Below are 19,597 nucleotides of genomic sequence, written 5' to 3' on the forward strand. Positions count from 1 at the left end.
ATTGTGAAACTAATAAACTCCAACCATCTGAAACATGAATGCCTGAAATTAATCTGGAAATCTGAACACCCGAAACAAAAGTTCTGCAAATGTGATTCCCAAATCAAGAGAACAATGTTGGTATTGTTGTTTGGAAAAACAAAGGCTCAGCACAGACCCATGAGGAAGAGCAGCAGGCCACTCCACTGCCCCCCCAAGGGCTTGCTTGCCCAGGACTTACTAAAAATCTGCAGCTCGTGTAGCTTTGCACCATACCAGTCCAGATTTTACCACATGGGACCAATCTGGCAGCCCCACCACCAAGAGTCAATGACAACCACACCATTAGCTCAGAAGAAAACTTTTTATGAAAGTCAGCCTGGAAACGCCTGAATAAACTTCAGAGCTCCTAAACAGTTACTATGGAGTCACTATGGAAACAAGCGCTGAATTAAGCCAAACGCTAATCTGGGCAAAATACAAAAAAGAATGCTTAGAGTCATTTAGCTCCCGGGCTGCAAGGCTTGCTGCTCAAACACAAGACTGGCTCACACCTCCAAGTCCCAGCTCCTCTTTCCTTGCTCAAAAGTACACACTAGGAAGCAGCTTAGCATACAGTTAAAGGGTACGTTTACCAAAACAGTCCAGAAGCAAGGTACAGTAGCAGCAGGAGTCTCCTGTGACTTGGGGGACAGAAGGGAGTCATCCTTGCAGAAGCGTTGTTTGAAGCGGTACCTTGCAGATCCAGCAAGGTGTTTGCAGTCCAAGAGGTAAGTGAGCAAACACAGGCTGTCATAACCCGACTGCAGTCACAACCACCTACATCTTCCCTTTGAGTTTGTCAAGTGCAAAGCAAACAAGAACTCAAGGGATACCACTCAGCCACGTAACTCACCTCTCTCGAGCTCTTCCACGAGCATCAAAGTTTATAAATTTGTAAGGGTTAATCGCAAGTTTGTGTTCTGTGCCAGTCACATTGCATTTAAGCAGAGGCTGTCCTGACTCTGGGAAGGAAAGGAGAATTACTCCTCCCCAAAGCAGAAAATGCCCGACATTCACATGGCCATGGCCACACATACATAGCTGCTTGGTTCTTCCTCAAATGGGGCTTTGCAGAAGGACACGAAAATTTCCCTCCTCACCAGCTCGGCCCTGAAATCAGCAGAGGACATGAACTAGCAACGTTTACGCACTACCTGCATTTCAGTAAGTAACGGGAAAATTGTGTGTGAAATACCCTGAAACAGCTTTTAAAACTGTGTTCAGACTGCTGTAGACTTGCTTCTGAACAGCAGCTTTAAGGTCTGATGCTAGCAGGAAGCAAAGGGGATTCAGACCTAAGTTTCCACCTGTGGAGATATGCAGTTGAACATTTTAGAAAGTATTTGACAGAGAGAAATTCACCCCAGTTTTCACAAGTATCCCAACATTAAGACAAGCAGCATCTGCAGGCTTGTGAATACCCAACCACACACACAGAGTTGCCACAACATAATTCTCCCCATGCAGTCACAGCAACATGTCCTACCGCCGAAATCCCTTTCTGTGAGCACACACAGCAGTTTAAGTAGCCAATTTTTCCACTCCCCAGTATCTATACGAGGAGCTCAACAGTGTACTTGAAACCTTCTTACACTAAAAATAACTGCAAGGGTGACAGATCACACAGTCATGTATGAAACTGGCACAGCCTGGTGTTGCACTGCCTTAAACCTTATTCAGTGACCCTATCAGGTAGAGTTTCCTGAGAACTCAGTTCCGACAAACTAAATCTTCCTCCCGGTGGTATGCACATAGGTTTTCCACTTTAAGGTATGTGGGAATACCGCTGGCACAAGCATCAACCCCTGGCTGTTACTTACTCTACCTAACAGCTTACAGTTTAATTAAATATTTCATGTCTCCCATCAAAATCCAGATGTCACAAATAAGCTAAAACATGAAGCAAAAAAAAATATGAATTGCAACAGAACAAAATCATTTGTATAAAACTGAATTAGAAAAAAAGAATAAGACATCTGAATTTCTCCAAAATAAATAAATTACACCTATGTCCCTAAAATCACCTTCCCCCAAAAAACAATACTACTTTTTTTTCCCCCAAACATTGCCTGAGTTTGTGTGATAAGCATTTCCTGCAGAAAAGAATACAATTTAAAGAGCAAGGACAGACTTAATTACCCTTCAGATGACAGAACTGATATTTATCTCAAAACTCCTGTGACCAGAATTACGTAATTCCCAAGGCATTAACACAAATGCTTTTTGCCTCCTTACACATTTTCACAAGACCCAAAGGTTAGAGGCACATGATTCCTGTCATCTCTCTGACCAAATTTCCTGCCAGGTTGTTCATTACCTGTTTGTTATCTGCTTAACTCTGCCCTTTGAGAAGGAATGGAATGAGTAGCTCATTCATCACTAGTGAAATATCTGATGTTTATTACAGGTGAGGATATCTTGCAAGAAGGCAGCGGTTTCCGATTTTCACATTGAACAAGTGTACAGCAGAGTGGTAAAAGCAAAGGCATGGCCTCTGAGCTTACAGAAGTCCACCTCTCTGAGTGCTTCACATAAGCGGTCACAGGAGGAGAACATCATCAAGGAGCTACAGCAGTGTAAACATGAAATGCCAAAGTAGTTATTAAAATAGTATTTTATTTTATTAATAAAAACTAAACAACATTATGACATGGATTCTATTTTTTCTTTTTTCCAGTTTCCTTTGAACTACTCTGATCATCTCTTTTTGAGGCAAAGCCATATCTACCATTCCTGTGCTGATCCTGCCACTCACTCTCCAGCTGTCTCAGCATCTCTTGTGTTAGAAGTCCTTCACGCAGCAATCTGTTGGCAAGCGATCCACGTCCATGGCTTTTCAAATCCTCCTGCCTCATAGAAGACCTGTAAGCTTTCAAGCTCCTGACTCTACTTTCTCCTGGAACCTCCAGTGCAACAGAAAGTGGCTCTGTGGATTTTGCACCACGATGGTCTGAAAACATCCTACTATCTCTTTTAGTCCTTGAAAGAGGAAAGTCTTCTGACACAACTTCTGCCGCTCCAGAAGCAGCACTAGACTGCGAAGCTCGGATCAGCTTTGTGATGTTGCAGACACCAATTTGTATAATGTCGTCTAGTTTTTTCTGAATATTCCTTACAAGGGCAGCATCAGGGAACATATCCATGAAGCGGTAACTGAAGAGAAGTGAAACAAAACAAAATACAATTAAACCTTTACACTAAAGGAATGCTGACTGGGACAAAACTGAGATATATATTATGTAAAGTAAAAAAGAAAAATTATTACGTGTTGCATGAGAAGACCACTATGTTTTAAGTGGCACTGCAGCTGCTTCAGTCCAGGATCCCCTTGTTTCTAACTTTCTTTCTCTGCCAGTCACAAACTGTTCTCTGCAGAGCCTACAACTTGCTCCCACAACATAGCTACACCAGCATTTGTCAAGATCCTCCAAAGAGCCACCAAATGAGCCCATACTGTACCACATACACACTGGCTGGAAACACACTGCTTTCTAGGACAGCAATTCATAAATATTAGCAGGAAAAAAAAAGTGATTCCCAAGCACCAAGTGAATACCTTAACCACAGATAGAGGTCAAAAACATCATGAACAGCTTCAAGGTGTACAAGTTCTTTGATGTTCTTTGGTGGGGCTAGCGGCCATTTGGTGTGCCGACAGAGCCAGTCAAACGTCAGAGGCTCATTTCTGCTGAATTGTCTTGCAAACTGAAAGAAAAAAAGAGGATTCAGTGAAATATGCAATTAGTCAGGAAAGAACAAATACATTTGTTTACAGCACAGCCATTTCTGTAACCAGTTGCATTATTCAAGCAGTTTATAAACAAACAGGCTATTTAATTTCTTGTAACTGACAGAAGGGTAGTTTGCAGTTGGGCAGCTGCACGCTAGCTAAGGCCCACTGTAATCCGCAGAGCATAGAACTGATTGAGAGTCAGTACCACAGTCTACTGCTAGATAATGTTTGCAGGCCAGTTTATTATTAAAGAAACCACCGCTAGCCAACTCAAAATAATCCCAGTGGACTAAATTCCCTTGAGTCTGTATACATACAATATTCCAGAAAATACCTGCTTTGTTTTACACAGCCCAAATGCCACACATTCTTTTAGTTAATTGCTCAACACAGCAGTCATCTCTCCTTTCCCAGGCCTCATTAACACAATTTGTCCGTGGGCCGTGCACAGAGTTAAGCAACAGATGTACAGAGCTATCCAGCAAAACCTAACACTGGAGGCATATGATTTCATCTAGCAGAGCACGCAGACTTGGTCTTTTCTTCTCCTCTTGCTCCTATTCTGTTAATTATCTTTTTTTTTTTTTCAGAATCTCCAGGATTGAGAAAATCATATTAAATGTGTTCCCTGACTTATGAAAGGCACTACTCACAACCCAAACAGATTAATCTGCAGTAACAGCTCTTCTGAAACCTAGACATCTCGGCTCTTTTACTAACGGATAAACAAGACAAATAAGATTTAAATTTTTAAATGTCAGGAGTACTGATGACTTGGATTAACTAGTTCCTAACTGGCTAATACCAGGGTGGTTTTTTTACCAGGGGCTAAAATTCACATCAACATTTAACAACTGATGTGTCAGCTGTTGAATCTACTATCATGTTACGACCTTCTGCACCTCCACTACGTGGGATCTGAATGCTTAGCATTTACTTAAGAAGGCAAAATTTATTTTTTTAAACTCTTGAAATCAATCATTCAACTTTCAAATAAAGTTACTTGCCAGTTTTTAAAACCTTGAGTCTGGTATCTGTGACATGAGTGCACAACAGCAGCTAAATTTTTAGACTATTTTATTAAAAATATTAACACAATCCCTAAAAAAAAGGGAGAAAGATAATAGTGTCTAACAAAGTAAAAGGCCCAAAAGAAATTATTAGTCCTGAAAAACTGAAATCAGCTGACGGAAAATTCCTCAAAATAATCACTCCAGGAGCACTGACAAAAAGAGTTTATCAAGGCCTGCAAACTGAACTGATGTAATTCTGAGATCAATTTTACAGCATCACATCTTGTGGGAGTTTAATTCTACATAACTGTATTATAACATCAACAGTCACATTCAGTCCCACATTTCTCTGTCTTCTTGACCACCTAACACCCTGAATTAGGGGCATCCTGGTTTTTAAGGGCTATTTTTAATGACTAGACAGACACACTGCAGTGCAAAGCTTACCTGTGCACAAGCGACTACCTAACAGATACACTTCTGATCTCTCCCATTACAAAGACCACTTGCAAGGCAAGCAGTATGATTCTCTGAGGCAAACAGTGGAAAAGCTATTCAAATTCTAATTTAATTCTCAAAATGAAATCAGTTCTCAGAAGTGAAGAGCTTCCCCCTTCCAGGTGAAGAATACAATTTAAAAAAAATCTCTATTTTATATTTTTTACCTATGAGCATGTTAAGAATGCTCTCAAATGAGGCAATGACAATACCCACAATAAGCAGAGCAGCTAGACAAGTCCCACTGCACCACAACCTGCTCAGTTTAATACAAATTCAACATTTTCTAGGGAACAAACAATAACTGACCTTCAACAACGTGGTACACACAAAGGGCTCTTTTCTATTCAAGGGTGCAGTGCAGAAGACATATCGTGATCGCAAATTTAGTGGAATGTGCTGAATCATATCTGCTAGAAATTTGAAGTCATCAATATTGCAGACAAAGTAAAGCCCATCAACTTGTGAGAGACTCACAAAAATATCCTGTGAAAACATAATCAAATGAAGAGGGTGTTATTACAGGAAAGGGTTGACACATTTTATATTAACAAAACAAAATGGTGTTTTAAATGCTAGTTATACTGAAAGAACAGTTAAAAATACTAATTTGAACCACAGTAATAAGAAAAAGGTCAGAAGAGCTCCCTCTACTCTTTTAAGAGAATTTTAACCAAATTCTCTGACACAGGATCAGAGGGTAAGACATAAAGCACTATGTTTTATTGAAGCATTTTCAACTGGTCTTTTAAGTATCCAATTTTATGTTCTAAAAACATACATTCTAGCTTCAAAGAACACTATCACAAGAATCAATTATTTCCACGTTTCAAACTTATTCCAGGTTTGTCACTTAGCATGACCCAAAAAGCTAACTTTACAACATAAAATTCAACAATTGAGCTATTTTTATACCAATGCCAGGAGCAGATCTATTTTAGGAAGAAAGAAGTCACAAGATAAATCTGGTGTTGCAATAGAGAAGTTCAAAGAATACCTGAAACTTATCCAAGGTCTGGAGTAATAGGAGATGCCACTGCACATTGCAGGTGGAATTTTTATTGGCCCACAAAACTAGTTTCTCTAATGTAAATCTTTTGAAGATTTTTTTTCTTTAAAAGATCTTTAGAGAAGTACTGAGCTTCTTAATTGGATATGCAACTGAATACTTACAGAAATTGATAATGACATTTTCTTTTTTTTTTTTAAAATAAATCTTGATACTGATAAGCTAGCTCAGAAAAACAGTTAGATTTTGAAGATGTGCTGTTACCCTACCAGTCTAATCTTCCAGGAGGTCTCCGAGATAATCTTCTATCTCAAGGTTAGAAACTGTGTAATTTGCTACGTAACAGCATCTCAGCAGGGAGCTAAATATGCACTCATATCCCTTAAAGCTGCCGAGAAGTCCTCATTGTGCTAAAAACAGTGAAACTATTTTTAAAATACAGCATTGGAAACTTAATTTCTACTTCAAAAACTTCAGGTGCTTCCAGAAATTCTATCATCCACATAATGATGAGATCAAGTACATCCCACAAAATCTGCTTACACCAAGCTCAGCAGACTGTTTTACTGCAAAGTCCACAGAAGCTCTCAGATATATAGAAACCTGACATGACCAGCTCCATTTCCCAGGAGTTTTCACATAAATTTGTTAAAATTTCAATCTAAGATTTTCAGACACAGACAAAGTCTACATTTAAAATGGAGGAAAGGTGAAATGAAAAGGATCTTGCATGCTCTTTAACACAAGTGCACATATTTACACACTTCAAAGGCTTTCAAGTTTATTATGAAATAGAGTAAGTAGGCATTCAAAATGTATTTGCAGTCATGGCTGTGGTAGAAAGAAAATTTGAACTAATACACACAAAGCTGTCTGTTACGTTTTTAAAGTACACATTTCTAAGAAAGCAGTGACTATAGGCAAAGCTATAGAAGCTAATATTTTGATTGCTCTTACAATTAGATTGGAAAGAGTGGCATCAGGGAGATGATAAGCAAACATTTCTATCTGCTCTGCAGTAGGATGTAGGCCAGCTGCCTAAAGGGAAAAACAAAGACAACATTTTCCATTAATTCTCAACATTGTTCTTAAGTTAGCGCATCAGATGAAGAATCTAGAAAGATAATATGCCAAAACACCCTACAGAGTCCAGTTTTTCAAGAACACTTATATGGACCTTACAAACTTCTGAGCTTTTAATTCTTAAAAAAGCGGTTTCAATATAATTGAAGGTATTGCAAGCCTCCAAATGAGCCATATATTCAAAATCATCCCAGCATGACAAAAAACGTTTTTGTCACTGATTTGTTCATAGACACAAAGAAAAATGATTTGGGATCAGAAGACTGTAACACGGCTCCAGAGCACATATGTACACACTGGGAACTGAGCCTCTCACCTTCACAGGGCGCACAGGCTCACTCAGAATCTCCTTCAGCTGCACTAGGTCATCACGATGCATTGTTGTGACTTCTCCTTGCTTGAAAGATGAGCCGTAACGCCCAGCTCTGCCCGCGATTTGTAGAGCCTGAGAGGTTGTAATTAAATCTATTTCCTTCTCTCCCTTCTCATTGATAGTTGGCTTTACTATTGAGTTAAAAATTATTCTTTTTATACACCTGAAATATTTGAGAAAAAAATAGGAATTGGTTTTGCAAATTATTTCCAATACACAACCACCTACAAAAGAATGAAAGCCGTATTTTCAAAGGCTTTTTCTCCTCCATAAATTAAATAATCACAGATACTACTTAGGAACGTATCAAATTCAAAAGGGCAGCATAAGACTATGGGTTAGTAGCTACAAGAATCACCGTCCTGACATATTTCAATCCTGTTCTAATAGGGTCCCAGTCCACTCCTCATCATCTGCCTTAGCAGTTGATAGCAATATGACTTCATTGCTTTCAGCAGCATAATACTTCTGAAACTGGACTGAACTTCACAGAATCATAGAATTATTTAGGTTGGAAAGTGCCTGTAAGATCATCAAGTTCAACCATCACGTAACACTACCAAGTCCACCACTAAACCATGTCTCTTAGTGCCACAACCCCATGTCTCTTAAGTGTCACCAGGAATGGCAATTCCGCCACCAAAAACCACGACTAAACAACCCCACATCCCTCAGCTGCTCCTCGTGTATCTTGTTTTCTAGTCCCTCCACCAGTTTCAGTGTTCTCTGAGCACGTTCCAGCACCCCACCATCCTTCTTGCAGTGAGGGGCGCCAAGCTGAGCACAGTGCTCAAGCTGCGGTCTCACCAGTGCCAAATACAGATGCACAAGCACTTCCCCAGCCCTGCTGGCCATACCATTTCTGATGTGGGCCAGGATGTCACCATCCTTCTTGGCCACCTGGGCACGCTGATGGCTCCTGTTGATCTGGCTTTCAACCAGCACCCTCAAGCCCTTTTCTGTTGGGCAACTTTACTGGCACTCTTCCCCCAGGCTGTACCACTGCACGGGGTTGTTGTGACCCAGATGTGGCACCCAGCATTTCACTTGCTCTACATTTCACAAATGCAAGAGACTGACACTAACAACCTAGCCCATCTGACCCCCACAAATCAGAAGCACCTTAACAGTGCTTACTATAACACAGAATTAGATCAAGTAAACCATTTAATTTTTACAATCAGCTTTAGAATTAAAGCTCAGTCCTACCCAATCAAATTCATTAGCAGTTCAGAATTAAAACATAAGTACCGTGTTTTTTCAGCCATAGCAGATATTTAGCCAATCCAGTCAGACTGGCCAGAAAAAAGTGAGCAAACTAATGCAGGTACCAGATCCCAAAAAATCATACCATAACCTGTCAGAGTACTTACAAATTGAGTCCCATTCCAATTGCATCCGTAGCAACTAAAATTTTGCATGGATCATCAGGATCGTTGAATTTCTTTGCCTGTTCAAGTTTTGTTCCTAAAGCAAAAAAAAAACGAACACTTCACATAGCAAACTGTTCTTAGAAAATAAATACAGCTTATCACTAAGCTTGATGTCTTTATAACAGATCAAGGAAAAAAAAAAAACAAAAAAACTTTGATTGGTATCAGGCTGTGGTTGAGGGTAGAGGGGCAGGAATTTAAAACCAGACCCAGGGCTGTGGATAGATCTCATTTAATTAAGTCTATCTGAAGAACAATATTAAGTACGTAATAAAAGCGCTGACACCAAGATTATAAAAAACACCATTCAACAGAAGTCTTTATATGTAGATGCAAAACTAGGAAAACTTCATTTTAAGTTTTTTTCTAGAAAAGCAGCAAAATCAGACTGTTCTCTTAAAAATAAAAGGAAGGAAGCTTTACCTGGTGGCAGACTGCCATAAATGACAGCACACTCTAATCCTCGAGCTTCAACCTGCCGACTGACAGAATAAATGTCGTTCTTACTGAAACAAACGATGCAGTCCCCAGGCTGGAGGTTATCCAAAGATTCTAAGGCATAATTCAACACTGTAAGAGGAGTGAGTCTTTCGTAGTTTCGGACCTAGAATTAAAGGAGTTATCACAGATAATGTGTTTTTTAAACGACAAATTCCTGTGGAAGATCATTGAGCATGGTTATTGTCACAACTGACTAACACTGAGGGACCTCTCACAGTCCTGGAAGGATAACTACCAGAGAGAAGGTGACATACACCTCACGCAGTTGCATACTTGCAACATTTCCCAGGCTGAGAAATAAAAGGCCTTTTCAAGAAGCAGAGGAACTATACATTTTTACATGTCAACTAGTTTCAAGTGAAGAAATACACAGACTACGTAATAGCCATTCTTGTAAGAAATGAGTTTGTTTTCCTTATTTCAGTCACCTTCATGTTGTAACTCTTTCACAGCTGCTCAGCCCAGCAAGCAGATATATGTAAAGCTACAGATAATTCACCAAGAAATCATGTAGACTACACTTTCTTAGGACCAAATTTTGTTTTTTAATGCTCTTCAGAAAGGAACCTTTTGAAGACAGCAGAATTCATAACAGGAAAGTTGGGTTTCAGAGATTTTTCAATTGCTTTCTTCTGGAGACGAAAACTCTTAACAGTTTTCCTCACCATATGGAGAGTAAGCATCAACAGATCAAATAACCTGAGCGAACTGAAGGCATGGTTCCGTCCAGGAAGAACAGAACAGTAAAGAAAGCCACTGAACAGCTACAGCATTCCCTGAGGGGAAGTCAGCAAAACAATTACCTTTCTTTTAAGCAAAAATAATACCATTATATGAAAAAAAAAAAAAACACTTTATAACATCTCCTTTGGTTTAGCAAAATGGAGAAACATTTTAACAAGAACTCCTGCAAGAGTAACTTTGATCAGTTGTATCCCAGACAAGAGCCTGCATTTCAGTCTGTTTTCCCAGCAAGAAGAAAGTGATGCTCTAGCCATAACTTCGTAGAACTAAAAAGCTTACCTCAACTTCCTCCCCTGTAGTGTACATGAGTTCTGTCACCAAGTCAATAGCAGCAGCTTCTCCACAAACATGGATTTCTTCCGCAGAGAGTCCTGAACAAGACCCAGTGAAACAGAGTGCTAAAAGTTACATACTTATATCCAACAGCACTTTGGCTGACATTAACAGTTACCCCAAAATCACATTTTGCTTACTAAACACATCAAGGAGTATACTTCACCTCACATTAAATCATGAATTATTGTCATAAGTCAGAACAACCTATGAACCAAAGTTAATTGCCAACACTAACAAGCTTACCTAGAAGGGCTCTTGTCCAAGCCCACCCTCTAGCAGGATCTCGGATCATCTGAATTTCATCAATCACAGCAACTTCATCTTAAAAACAAGAAAAATATGATGAACCAAGGAAGAGCATCCAGAACAGCAATATTACATAGGAAAGAACATCACAAAGGCTTTCAAAAATGTTGCTCAAATCAAGTTAAACCTCTGCCACCAAAAAGTTAAGCTAAGATGGTCCAGGTAATAACTCAGAAATTGCTCAAGTAGGAGTGAAAAGGAATAGCTCTGCTACTTCACAGAGTACCAGCAGTAACACCCATAAAGATCCCAGAGATGTGACAAACAACTGTATATACGTACAAGGTGTGTTAGTGCTGCACATTTCTATGGTACAAGCAATATGAGAAGCTTGTCTGGCATCTTCATTGGCATACACACGCTCTTCTCCTGTCACCAAATCACATGGCACGTTCTATGGGAATTCAGAAAACTCATGTTACATTTCCTGAATATAATATAATTCTCTTTCCACAGGGGAAAAAAAAATCAGTTTCTTAAAGTAGCTTCTAAGACAGTATAAAGGAAGCTATCCAGAAAATAACTACTCAGCCTTTTGAGACTTGTGGCCTGTATTTAAGTCCTATCAGACTGAAGGGCATAATGAAGAGGTAATATCTTTAATGAGATGCCCCCCCCCATTCCTGCAAGAGATTACATCTTACTTAGATGTACTCTTACTTAGAAATTCTCAGACTTAACAATATATAGAGAGAAGTGACAAGAACCTTGTTAAACACCACTATATCTACATACTACGCTGCATTAATGTGTGATGTGCTACAGTAATACCTCAGAAGAGGTATGGTTCTGTGCAGCTGCAAACACCCTGGTGAAAACCCTTCGGAAAGATGTTGGAAATGATTAAAGTAAAAAAAAAAAAAAAAAAAAAGTACTGAAGAACACCTCCTCTAGGGACCTGTTATAACAGGGCACTGGCTTTCACCAACTCACCCAATCTGAAATTGCAGAACTTTATTAGATGGCCGAGTTAAATGTATTTAAACACTGAAGCAAAAGGTTGATGGGAGTTAAGCGAGGGTAATTACTTGAGTACAAGCTAAAATAAAGGTCAGGATAAAAGAAGCAATGGTTTTGACACAGAAAAATCTAACAGTACAACCAGGCTAACCCAGGGAGAGAAAAAATACCACAGAACAATGAATGCAGGTTACAAGGATGACAACATGGCATATGCTTTGGAGAAAGTGATGTTCCACTCTGCCTAGAGCAGAAATGACCACTGGTAACTGACACCACCACAGTTCGCCAAAAGCACCCTTTCAAGTACACTGCTTCACAGCCTCCTTTAAGCAACTACAGCACTTAAACATGCATTCATGAGACTGCTCCAATAGTTAGGAAACAGGTAAGTAATACAACATACTGACAGCAGCATTACTCTTTTGGAAGATCTCATGAGCCAGAAGTTTTAATGGACCACAGTATATTCCAGACTTTGCTGACAAAAATCTCTGGATAGCATGGTACGTTTTTCCACTATTTGTAGGGCCAGCATGGAATATTATCTTTCTCTGAATAGCCCTAGCTTCTGGATACCTGAAACAAACAAAAAAAAAAAATTGTTGAACGTGTATCTGGTGTTCTGGACACTGATTTAGGTGAAATTCCAAATTAGCTTAAATATTTGCATATCAGTAAACTTTCATGTGTGTTGAAAGCAGAAAGATCAAGTTCTTAAATACACCCTATAAGGCATGAAGTTCCTGTATCTTATACATTCATCTTACTAACCATACAATGCTTTCTAAGATTGAGATTGAAATTCACACATGGTGTTCAAAATAACTCTCATTACTATGGTCTCTCTTTGGGTGCACTAACGTTTTAATGTTCCAACACACTAATTCCCAGATACAGCCACAAGTCAGCTTTCTGGAAAGAGAATACCAACTCAGCTACTTTCATAGCTGACATGCTCTTGTTTTCCTTTTAATTGATTGCAAAATATCTTGTAACATAGATGAGAGTTTCTGACAAGGTATTCTAAAAAGAGAGAACTGGAACTGAAAACGTAATGCAAATATCCATCAAAGTTCAAATCCACAGACTCAGAAATTATGTGAGGCTAAGAAAACACCACAATCACTTAAACTCACTGACCAGTTGGGCGGTAGCCTTAAATCACTGATCTTTCGCAGATCATCCATGCAGTCCAGCATCGGAAAGATCTGCTTGGCATGTCTCAAGAAAAATGGAAAGAGATCATCCACGTGACCTAGAAGACATGAAAGCTTGAATGCCTGTCCGAAGGCATGCATCTTCATAACAAATTTTGAAAAAAATTAATGGCACTTCCACCACCACTTCAGTAATTATTTCAACAAACTAAGTTCTAAAAATTTTAGAGCTAAAAAGCTCTAAACAAAGTTCAATATCACAATCACCGAAAGGTAAACTAACATGAGTCACGGGCTCATTAAGCAATGTTCTACAAACACAAAGGAGAATGAAAAAAAAACAACTCAGTTCAGTAAATTCACTCTTGCTAATCTTCAAGTCTAGAGAACTTCCAAATCAAATGAGAAGCTATGAAAAAGCTGGGTGAGAAATAGCTTTTTCTGTCCTATGAAGATTTTTGTCTTTTATTGCTGAATTCATTTATGGCCTTGGAATAAAATAAAGAAACTACATGAAAGATTTTATACAAAACTAATATATAAAGATTTCTTAAATTTCCTAAAGAGGAAAATTTCCTAAAGACTTAAAATCAACACATTTACATTTTAAGACAAAGCTTAAGGACACTGTAACCTTTATATTACCATCATTAAAAACATACGTACAATGCCAAAGTCCTAAAGCTCAAACTCTGGAGAAAGGTGTTTGTGCTGTTACCAATTAGCATCACCTCTTGGTTAAGTGCCATTAATTACAACACACAAAGCAGTAAGCAAGCAAGCAAACACCCCTTTCTCTATTAGTGCCACACAGAAGCAGAACAGTCAGAGTTGTGTTCCCAAGTTTTTCAAGCCACCTGAGCAGGACAACGCTCTCAAAGTGCCCCCTAGTGACTACTAAATTTTTGAGAGAGGAATAAATCAAACAGTCGGTTTCCATTTCACCAAGGAACAGATGCTATAAAACAATGGGCTTCTACTTGCTAAGACTTCCACCTCTTTTGTTTCCACTTCAGAAGATTTAAAGACAGAACACTCCGTAGGATGGGCACAAATGGTTCTGAAGAGGAAGCAGGACGATTTTCAACCTCTTTTACAACACCGTAGGGGGGTCCAACAAGTAAACAGGTAAGTACAACGGTTAAAAACAATAAAAAAATGCACATTTTATTTTACAAGCACCCCAGATACTTGCCTGCACCACAGCATATATCATTGAGAATAATATGCAAATCAGCACTCACGGAGCTGGATTCCATGATATATTTCCTAAAGCTTATAAAGGCTTGGTGAAACAGGCGAGCTGCAAAAAGACAATGAAAAAGTCAATGTGAGTAGAATCACCACACTGTATTTGTAAACACATAACAAACCACTGAAGTGGTCCATTAAAAACGTGTACCTTCACTTGAGCTATTAGAAGCAATTAAAGATTATTTAAACCTAGTGACAGAGGCAACCTAACAAGCAGTGCTGTGAGAACTGTAAAAAATCCAATCTACTAATAACATACCCAAATAAAAACAGAGTTCACATAAAATAAACTCTTAGAATGTTTTCTTACCATCTAATCCATTTTCTGTTCCTAGTCTTTGGATTTCTTTTCTTTTGTAGAACTTATTTAAGTTTTTTAGAACTTCAGCTGCAGAAAAAGAAGAACATTTTTTTAGCTTGCTCAAGACTAAATCGCATTCTGCCGACCCCAAAATCATGGCTTATAGTCTCATTACGTGAGAGTGAGGGCATCTTTGCCGTGCTGAACAGACTCAAATGATTTTTCCCCAAATGAAGCACAATCAACAACTGAGGCTGTTGTGGAAAAGGACGATTTTAAGTCTGGGGGTGTTTTTTGTTTGCTTTGTATCAGCACTTATCGGCAAAAAGCAAGTTTTAATGTGAAAATTAAATCTGCTTAAACCACTCAATGAAAGCTTTCCTAAACCTGCTGAGAGGCCTTCTTCCCTCTACGCTGCTTCTAAGACACACACTCAGAGAAATCAGGCAAACCAGATGCGGTGTTCTTTCTATTTCTCAGATAAGATAAAAGAAAACTTAGCCGACTTTCCACATACCTGTCACAAATCAAGAGGTTTGATGTGAACACCTGATTATTATAAAGTTATTAATAAACCCATTCTGTCCCCTGAAAAGAATGGGTTTTAACAAAACTGTATTTATTATTATAAAATACAGAATTTAGTTTATTAAATGTTAGTCAAATCACAACAGCAGAAACGTCAGCTCCTCATCGATAACAAATCAGGAATTCATAGCGATCTAGCAAGTATCAGCAGCACCTGGCCATAACCTTACGTTATTCTTAAAATTCGAGTCCAGCAGCGCTGTACTACACACTGCCAGAACTGGTACATAACGCAGTTTGCCAGCAGAACACCACCACGCGCTGCTCTCCGCAGTTATTACCTGACTATTGGAAAGCTCTGTCACGATGGGGAAAGCTTCCCATGAAATCAATGATAAATCACTGAAAAATTGCCTCTTTTTCTGAAAAGCTATACTCTAGAGTAGAGATAGCACACTTTGAATAATAAAAATCATCGCTTGGCAAGAATTTGGCGAAGTGCAAAACCAGTGCAGCCACAGCCAGAAGCACAAGAGCAGTGGTTCCATCCATCCTACACCTGCATGGGATGGAGTAGTGCAGCAGTCTGTTAAGAACTTATTTCAAATTACAGACTGAAAACTACTTCCAAAGCGTTCACACGGGTAACTAAGCAAGATGAAGGCTGTTATCAGCACGCTTACATTTACCGCACAAACATTCGTATTCTCATCAGGAAATGTTTAGGGCCCTGGAAATCAAAGACGTGCTGGAAAACACCACAGTAAAAGAATGGAAGAGGATGAATTTCCCTTGAGAAGCCTCCATAAGAAGTTACAAAAGTTAACACAACATCAGACATATTTAAATCACAACCTACTGGCCTTACTACAAGATGAAAAGGTCAATGCCAGAACATTTGTTACTATCCAAGGCAACATGACGTTGGGACCATCGTAGCCCACTCAAGGTCACAATCCTTCCCAAGCACAAATACCTTAACAATAAGGTGTATCCAAACAAAACGAAGCTGGCATCGCACTCCAACAATGTGTACAGCCACAGCAGTTTAATCTAACTGCCTGTAGCACTATTTCTAAAACAACTAGTAGCAGGGCACAAACTCAGGAGATGTGTCCTACCTCTACCATTAATTCTCCTTTCTACCAGTCACTTCTGTTTTAAGAAATTCCCCTCTTAACTATTTTCTCAGTCTAGAGCACTATTTTAGCTCTGCTTGAGCGAAAATACTTGAGAATTACGCATTTCTTAGCAGTATTTTCCAGTTAGACTTGCATTGTCCAACCCAAGTGACGTTGTGCATCTAACTAGTCCATTTGCTCAGGCACCTCCTGGTCCTGATGCACGAATTGCTGACAACAGCTCATCTTTCCCAGTTCACATCTCTTAGCAGCGAACACGCGCACACAGTCCGACAGCTGAAGACACTCGAGGGGCATTCAATGACTGAGCATTTGGGCTCCAAATCAACAACTTTATCAAGAATTCTGACCAGAACAAAGTGCTGGTCTTTCATACAGTAGACTTTCTGTTCAAATTTATTTTAAAATGGTTAACGGATCCTCTCCATGCCAGGAGGCCCACATCCACACCCCGTGTGTGCTGCCTGCTGACTGGCAGCCGGGTACCAATCTTTCTCCCTCTGTACTGCTGGCGGATCACTTATCTTTGCAACATCCCTGTCTTCTCTTGTTGCTCCTCTTTATACGTCTTTCTTTCTATGCTGCATTTGTGAGCGGCCCAGTTACTCCCTTTCATCCTCCTATCTAAGTTGAGCATCACAGGTCTTGGTTTTTTGGTTTTAAAACACAGCAGCTCCTTAGATATTTCACTGTAACATGCTCATGTATCACCAGCTCGCTCAACAATTAGCTTTTTTGACGAAGCAGTCAGACAAGGGGTTTAGCAAGCATTGACTTAAATTTTAAATCACTCCATCATATAGTAATATCATACTGTTTTATCATTTCCATATCACTGCACTTAGGCTTTTTGTAACAAGGACGTCACCATCACACAAACCTGTCAGTAACCCTACTAATGTAAAAGCAATGAAAGGCTATCAAACAACATATTCTGGCACAATCTCTGTAAGAGAAGCTCAAAAGCAATGTCCCTTCTACTTGTACCTACTTGATACACCAACATGGAAAGCATACATCACCACTAATGAGGACATCCTAACGAAGTCGAAGTACTGCATAAAGATGCAGCTGGGAATGAATTCCCCTACTTGGTGTTAAGCAGCAGGTCTGTTATAAAAGCTTTTGCAGAACTGGCTTTGCAAAAGTTATCCAAAAAGGTGTCTGCTATATTGACAACGTTTGACTAGCATGAAAGGTATGACCACTGTATCTTTCATCTTGTTAGTTTGTTATTTACTGATTTACTGTAATTATGAAAAGTGTAAGTAACAAAGTTTCTTCACCGGCTGTAGTGAGAGAGCTTGTAAGTACTCAGCATACAAATTTTTCTTTACTGAACCTAGGACAGTATTTGACAGTAGAATTTAAGAGCATCTTCATTCAAAATACCACAAGAACAGATGCGTGATTTGTTTAAGATCTGGTCAGAATCCTGGAGGAAAACCAGACGATGAGCATTTATTTCATAAAAAAGAATGGATGATATTTGCTAAGGAAGCTAAGGTTTCAAAACATGAAATCACTGACAGCAACACAGAGGGCACCCTGCAGGCCACTATGCCAGACAAGCACCACAGCAGCCACCTGGCTGGCGTGCCTCACACCTTTAGGTTGCTTGAAAGTTAATTTTCATCTGGGAACGCAAATGATTTTAGCCAATCTGTTCTCTCTTGAAGTTAAGAGAACACACAGGATCTATATGTATTTTCCCATACCATTTTAGTTGTAACTTTGAAGAAATCCACCATAACTGCTAGTCTAATACAGGTGAAAATGAGTTATGTATGCGTAAGATACCACTGTTCATACTTATTGGCACCTGAGGAATACACTCCTAACTTTAGCCAATACTCACACACCAGCCTGAAGACAATACAGATTTCTTGCCTTACAGCTGTCCAGGATTTCACTCCTAACTACGTTTTTTACCTGTCAGGCCCAAGTATCCTTTTCTCAAAAGCTCCAAACAAATTAGATCACTTTCCCATGCTTCCTATACCTGCAGTTTATAAAAATAAAACGTTCTCCTAATCAAGTCTTCTGATGGCATATAAACAAATGTTCTTTTACGCCCTCAATGCTTGGCATCGCTGAACACTGAGAGGAGCAGGAACTTGTTTCTTAGCAAGCCTTTACGGACAGCATCCTGGCAGAGCTAGGTAAAACATAACTGTTACTATGCAGAAGGAACAAGCTGTATAGTTTATGATTCAATAAAACGGTGAAAAAGCATTTCCAAATTGCACTGTGTTTCTTGGGATATAATTATACTGACGGACAAAGAAGCGTAGAGCACCTAAAGGTCAACAACGGAATTTCTTTCCTGTTTCCGCTTACATGATAAAGAAAAAGGATGTATCAGGCACAATGCAGGAGAGGCACCTGATATATAAATATATATATACACCAGATACACAGAAAGGTGCCCACCCCCCGAGAAGGACGCTATTTTGCCTCCCGCAGGCCGCAGCCGCGTGCCCCGGCAGGGCAGCACGCCGCGCCAACGGCTGGCCCCGCACCTGCTCCTCCATCTACCTCGGGGCCTGCTCAGAGCCGCCCCGACGGCTTCGTCCCACCCTCGGCCCCGCGGCCAGACCGACGGACGGACGGACAGCCCACACCCACCCTTGTCGAGGGGCCGCGTGAGCTCGGCGCCCACGTCTTCCTCCGCCGCGTCACCCACGGGCTTTAGCGGCACGGGCACGAAGAGGGACGTGTCGGGGGCCCGCGAGCCGCCGCTGCCGTCCGAGGAGGAGGAGAAGGAGGCCGGGAAAGCGGCGGCGACGCCATGGCGGAGGGGCAGCGCCCGGCGCCCCGCCAGCCGCAGCAGCGGCCCCGCGCAGCGCCTCATCCGCCTCAAGGGCAGCGCCGCCACCGCCCGCCCTGCGCGTGCGCCGTGCCCCGCGGGGCGCCGAGCCGAGATGGCGGCCGCTCCCCTTCCTGGGCGAGGCGTCCCGCGGCCTCGCTGCTTCCGCCGCCAGGCCCTGCTGAGAGGTGGGGAACACCGGCCGTGAGGCAACGAGACCGAGGTAAAAGCGCCCGTGCTGCCCCAGAGGGGATAGATCTAGGCACACAATGCAAAGGGCTCGTCCCCCCTCACACAGGAGCCCGCAGCTGTGCTCCTATCTCAGCTGTGACACCCTAGAGAGGAAGGAACAGCACAACCAGTTTACCTCAGTTACATGGCACAAGTATCCCT

At 40.6% G+C, this 19,597-nt stretch overlaps 1 protein-coding gene across 1 annotated transcript; it reads right to left on the reverse strand.

The window, feature by feature from the left end:
• Window positions 1-2,617: 2,617 nt before the first annotated feature.
• SUPV3L1 (Suv3 like RNA helicase) lies at window positions 2,618-19,348 on the reverse strand. Its single transcript, XM_035543493.2, has 15 exons — window positions 19,024-19,348; window positions 14,735-14,812; window positions 14,366-14,473; window positions 13,154-13,268; window positions 12,421-12,589; window positions 11,333-11,444; window positions 10,988-11,065; window positions 10,688-10,779; window positions 9,587-9,767; window positions 9,104-9,197; window positions 7,674-7,893; window positions 7,232-7,312; window positions 5,575-5,751; window positions 3,578-3,726; window positions 2,618-3,174 (listed from the first exon to the last, which is right to left on the reverse strand). Exons 1-15 carry the CDS (start codon window positions 19,247-19,249, stop codon window positions 2,679-2,681), a joined length of 2,376 nt encoding a protein of 791 aa, XP_035399386.1. The 5' UTR covers window positions 19,250-19,348; the 3' UTR covers window positions 2,618-2,678.
• Window positions 19,349-19,597: the final 249 nt, after the last annotated feature.

This window comes from Cygnus atratus, chromosome 7, assembly GCF_013377495.2.
Source record: "Cygnus atratus isolate AKBS03 ecotype Queensland, Australia chromosome 7, CAtr_DNAZoo_HiC_assembly, whole genome shotgun sequence".
In the NCBI taxonomy this organism is placed as follows: Eukaryota; Metazoa; Chordata; class Aves; order Anseriformes; family Anatidae; genus Cygnus; species Cygnus atratus.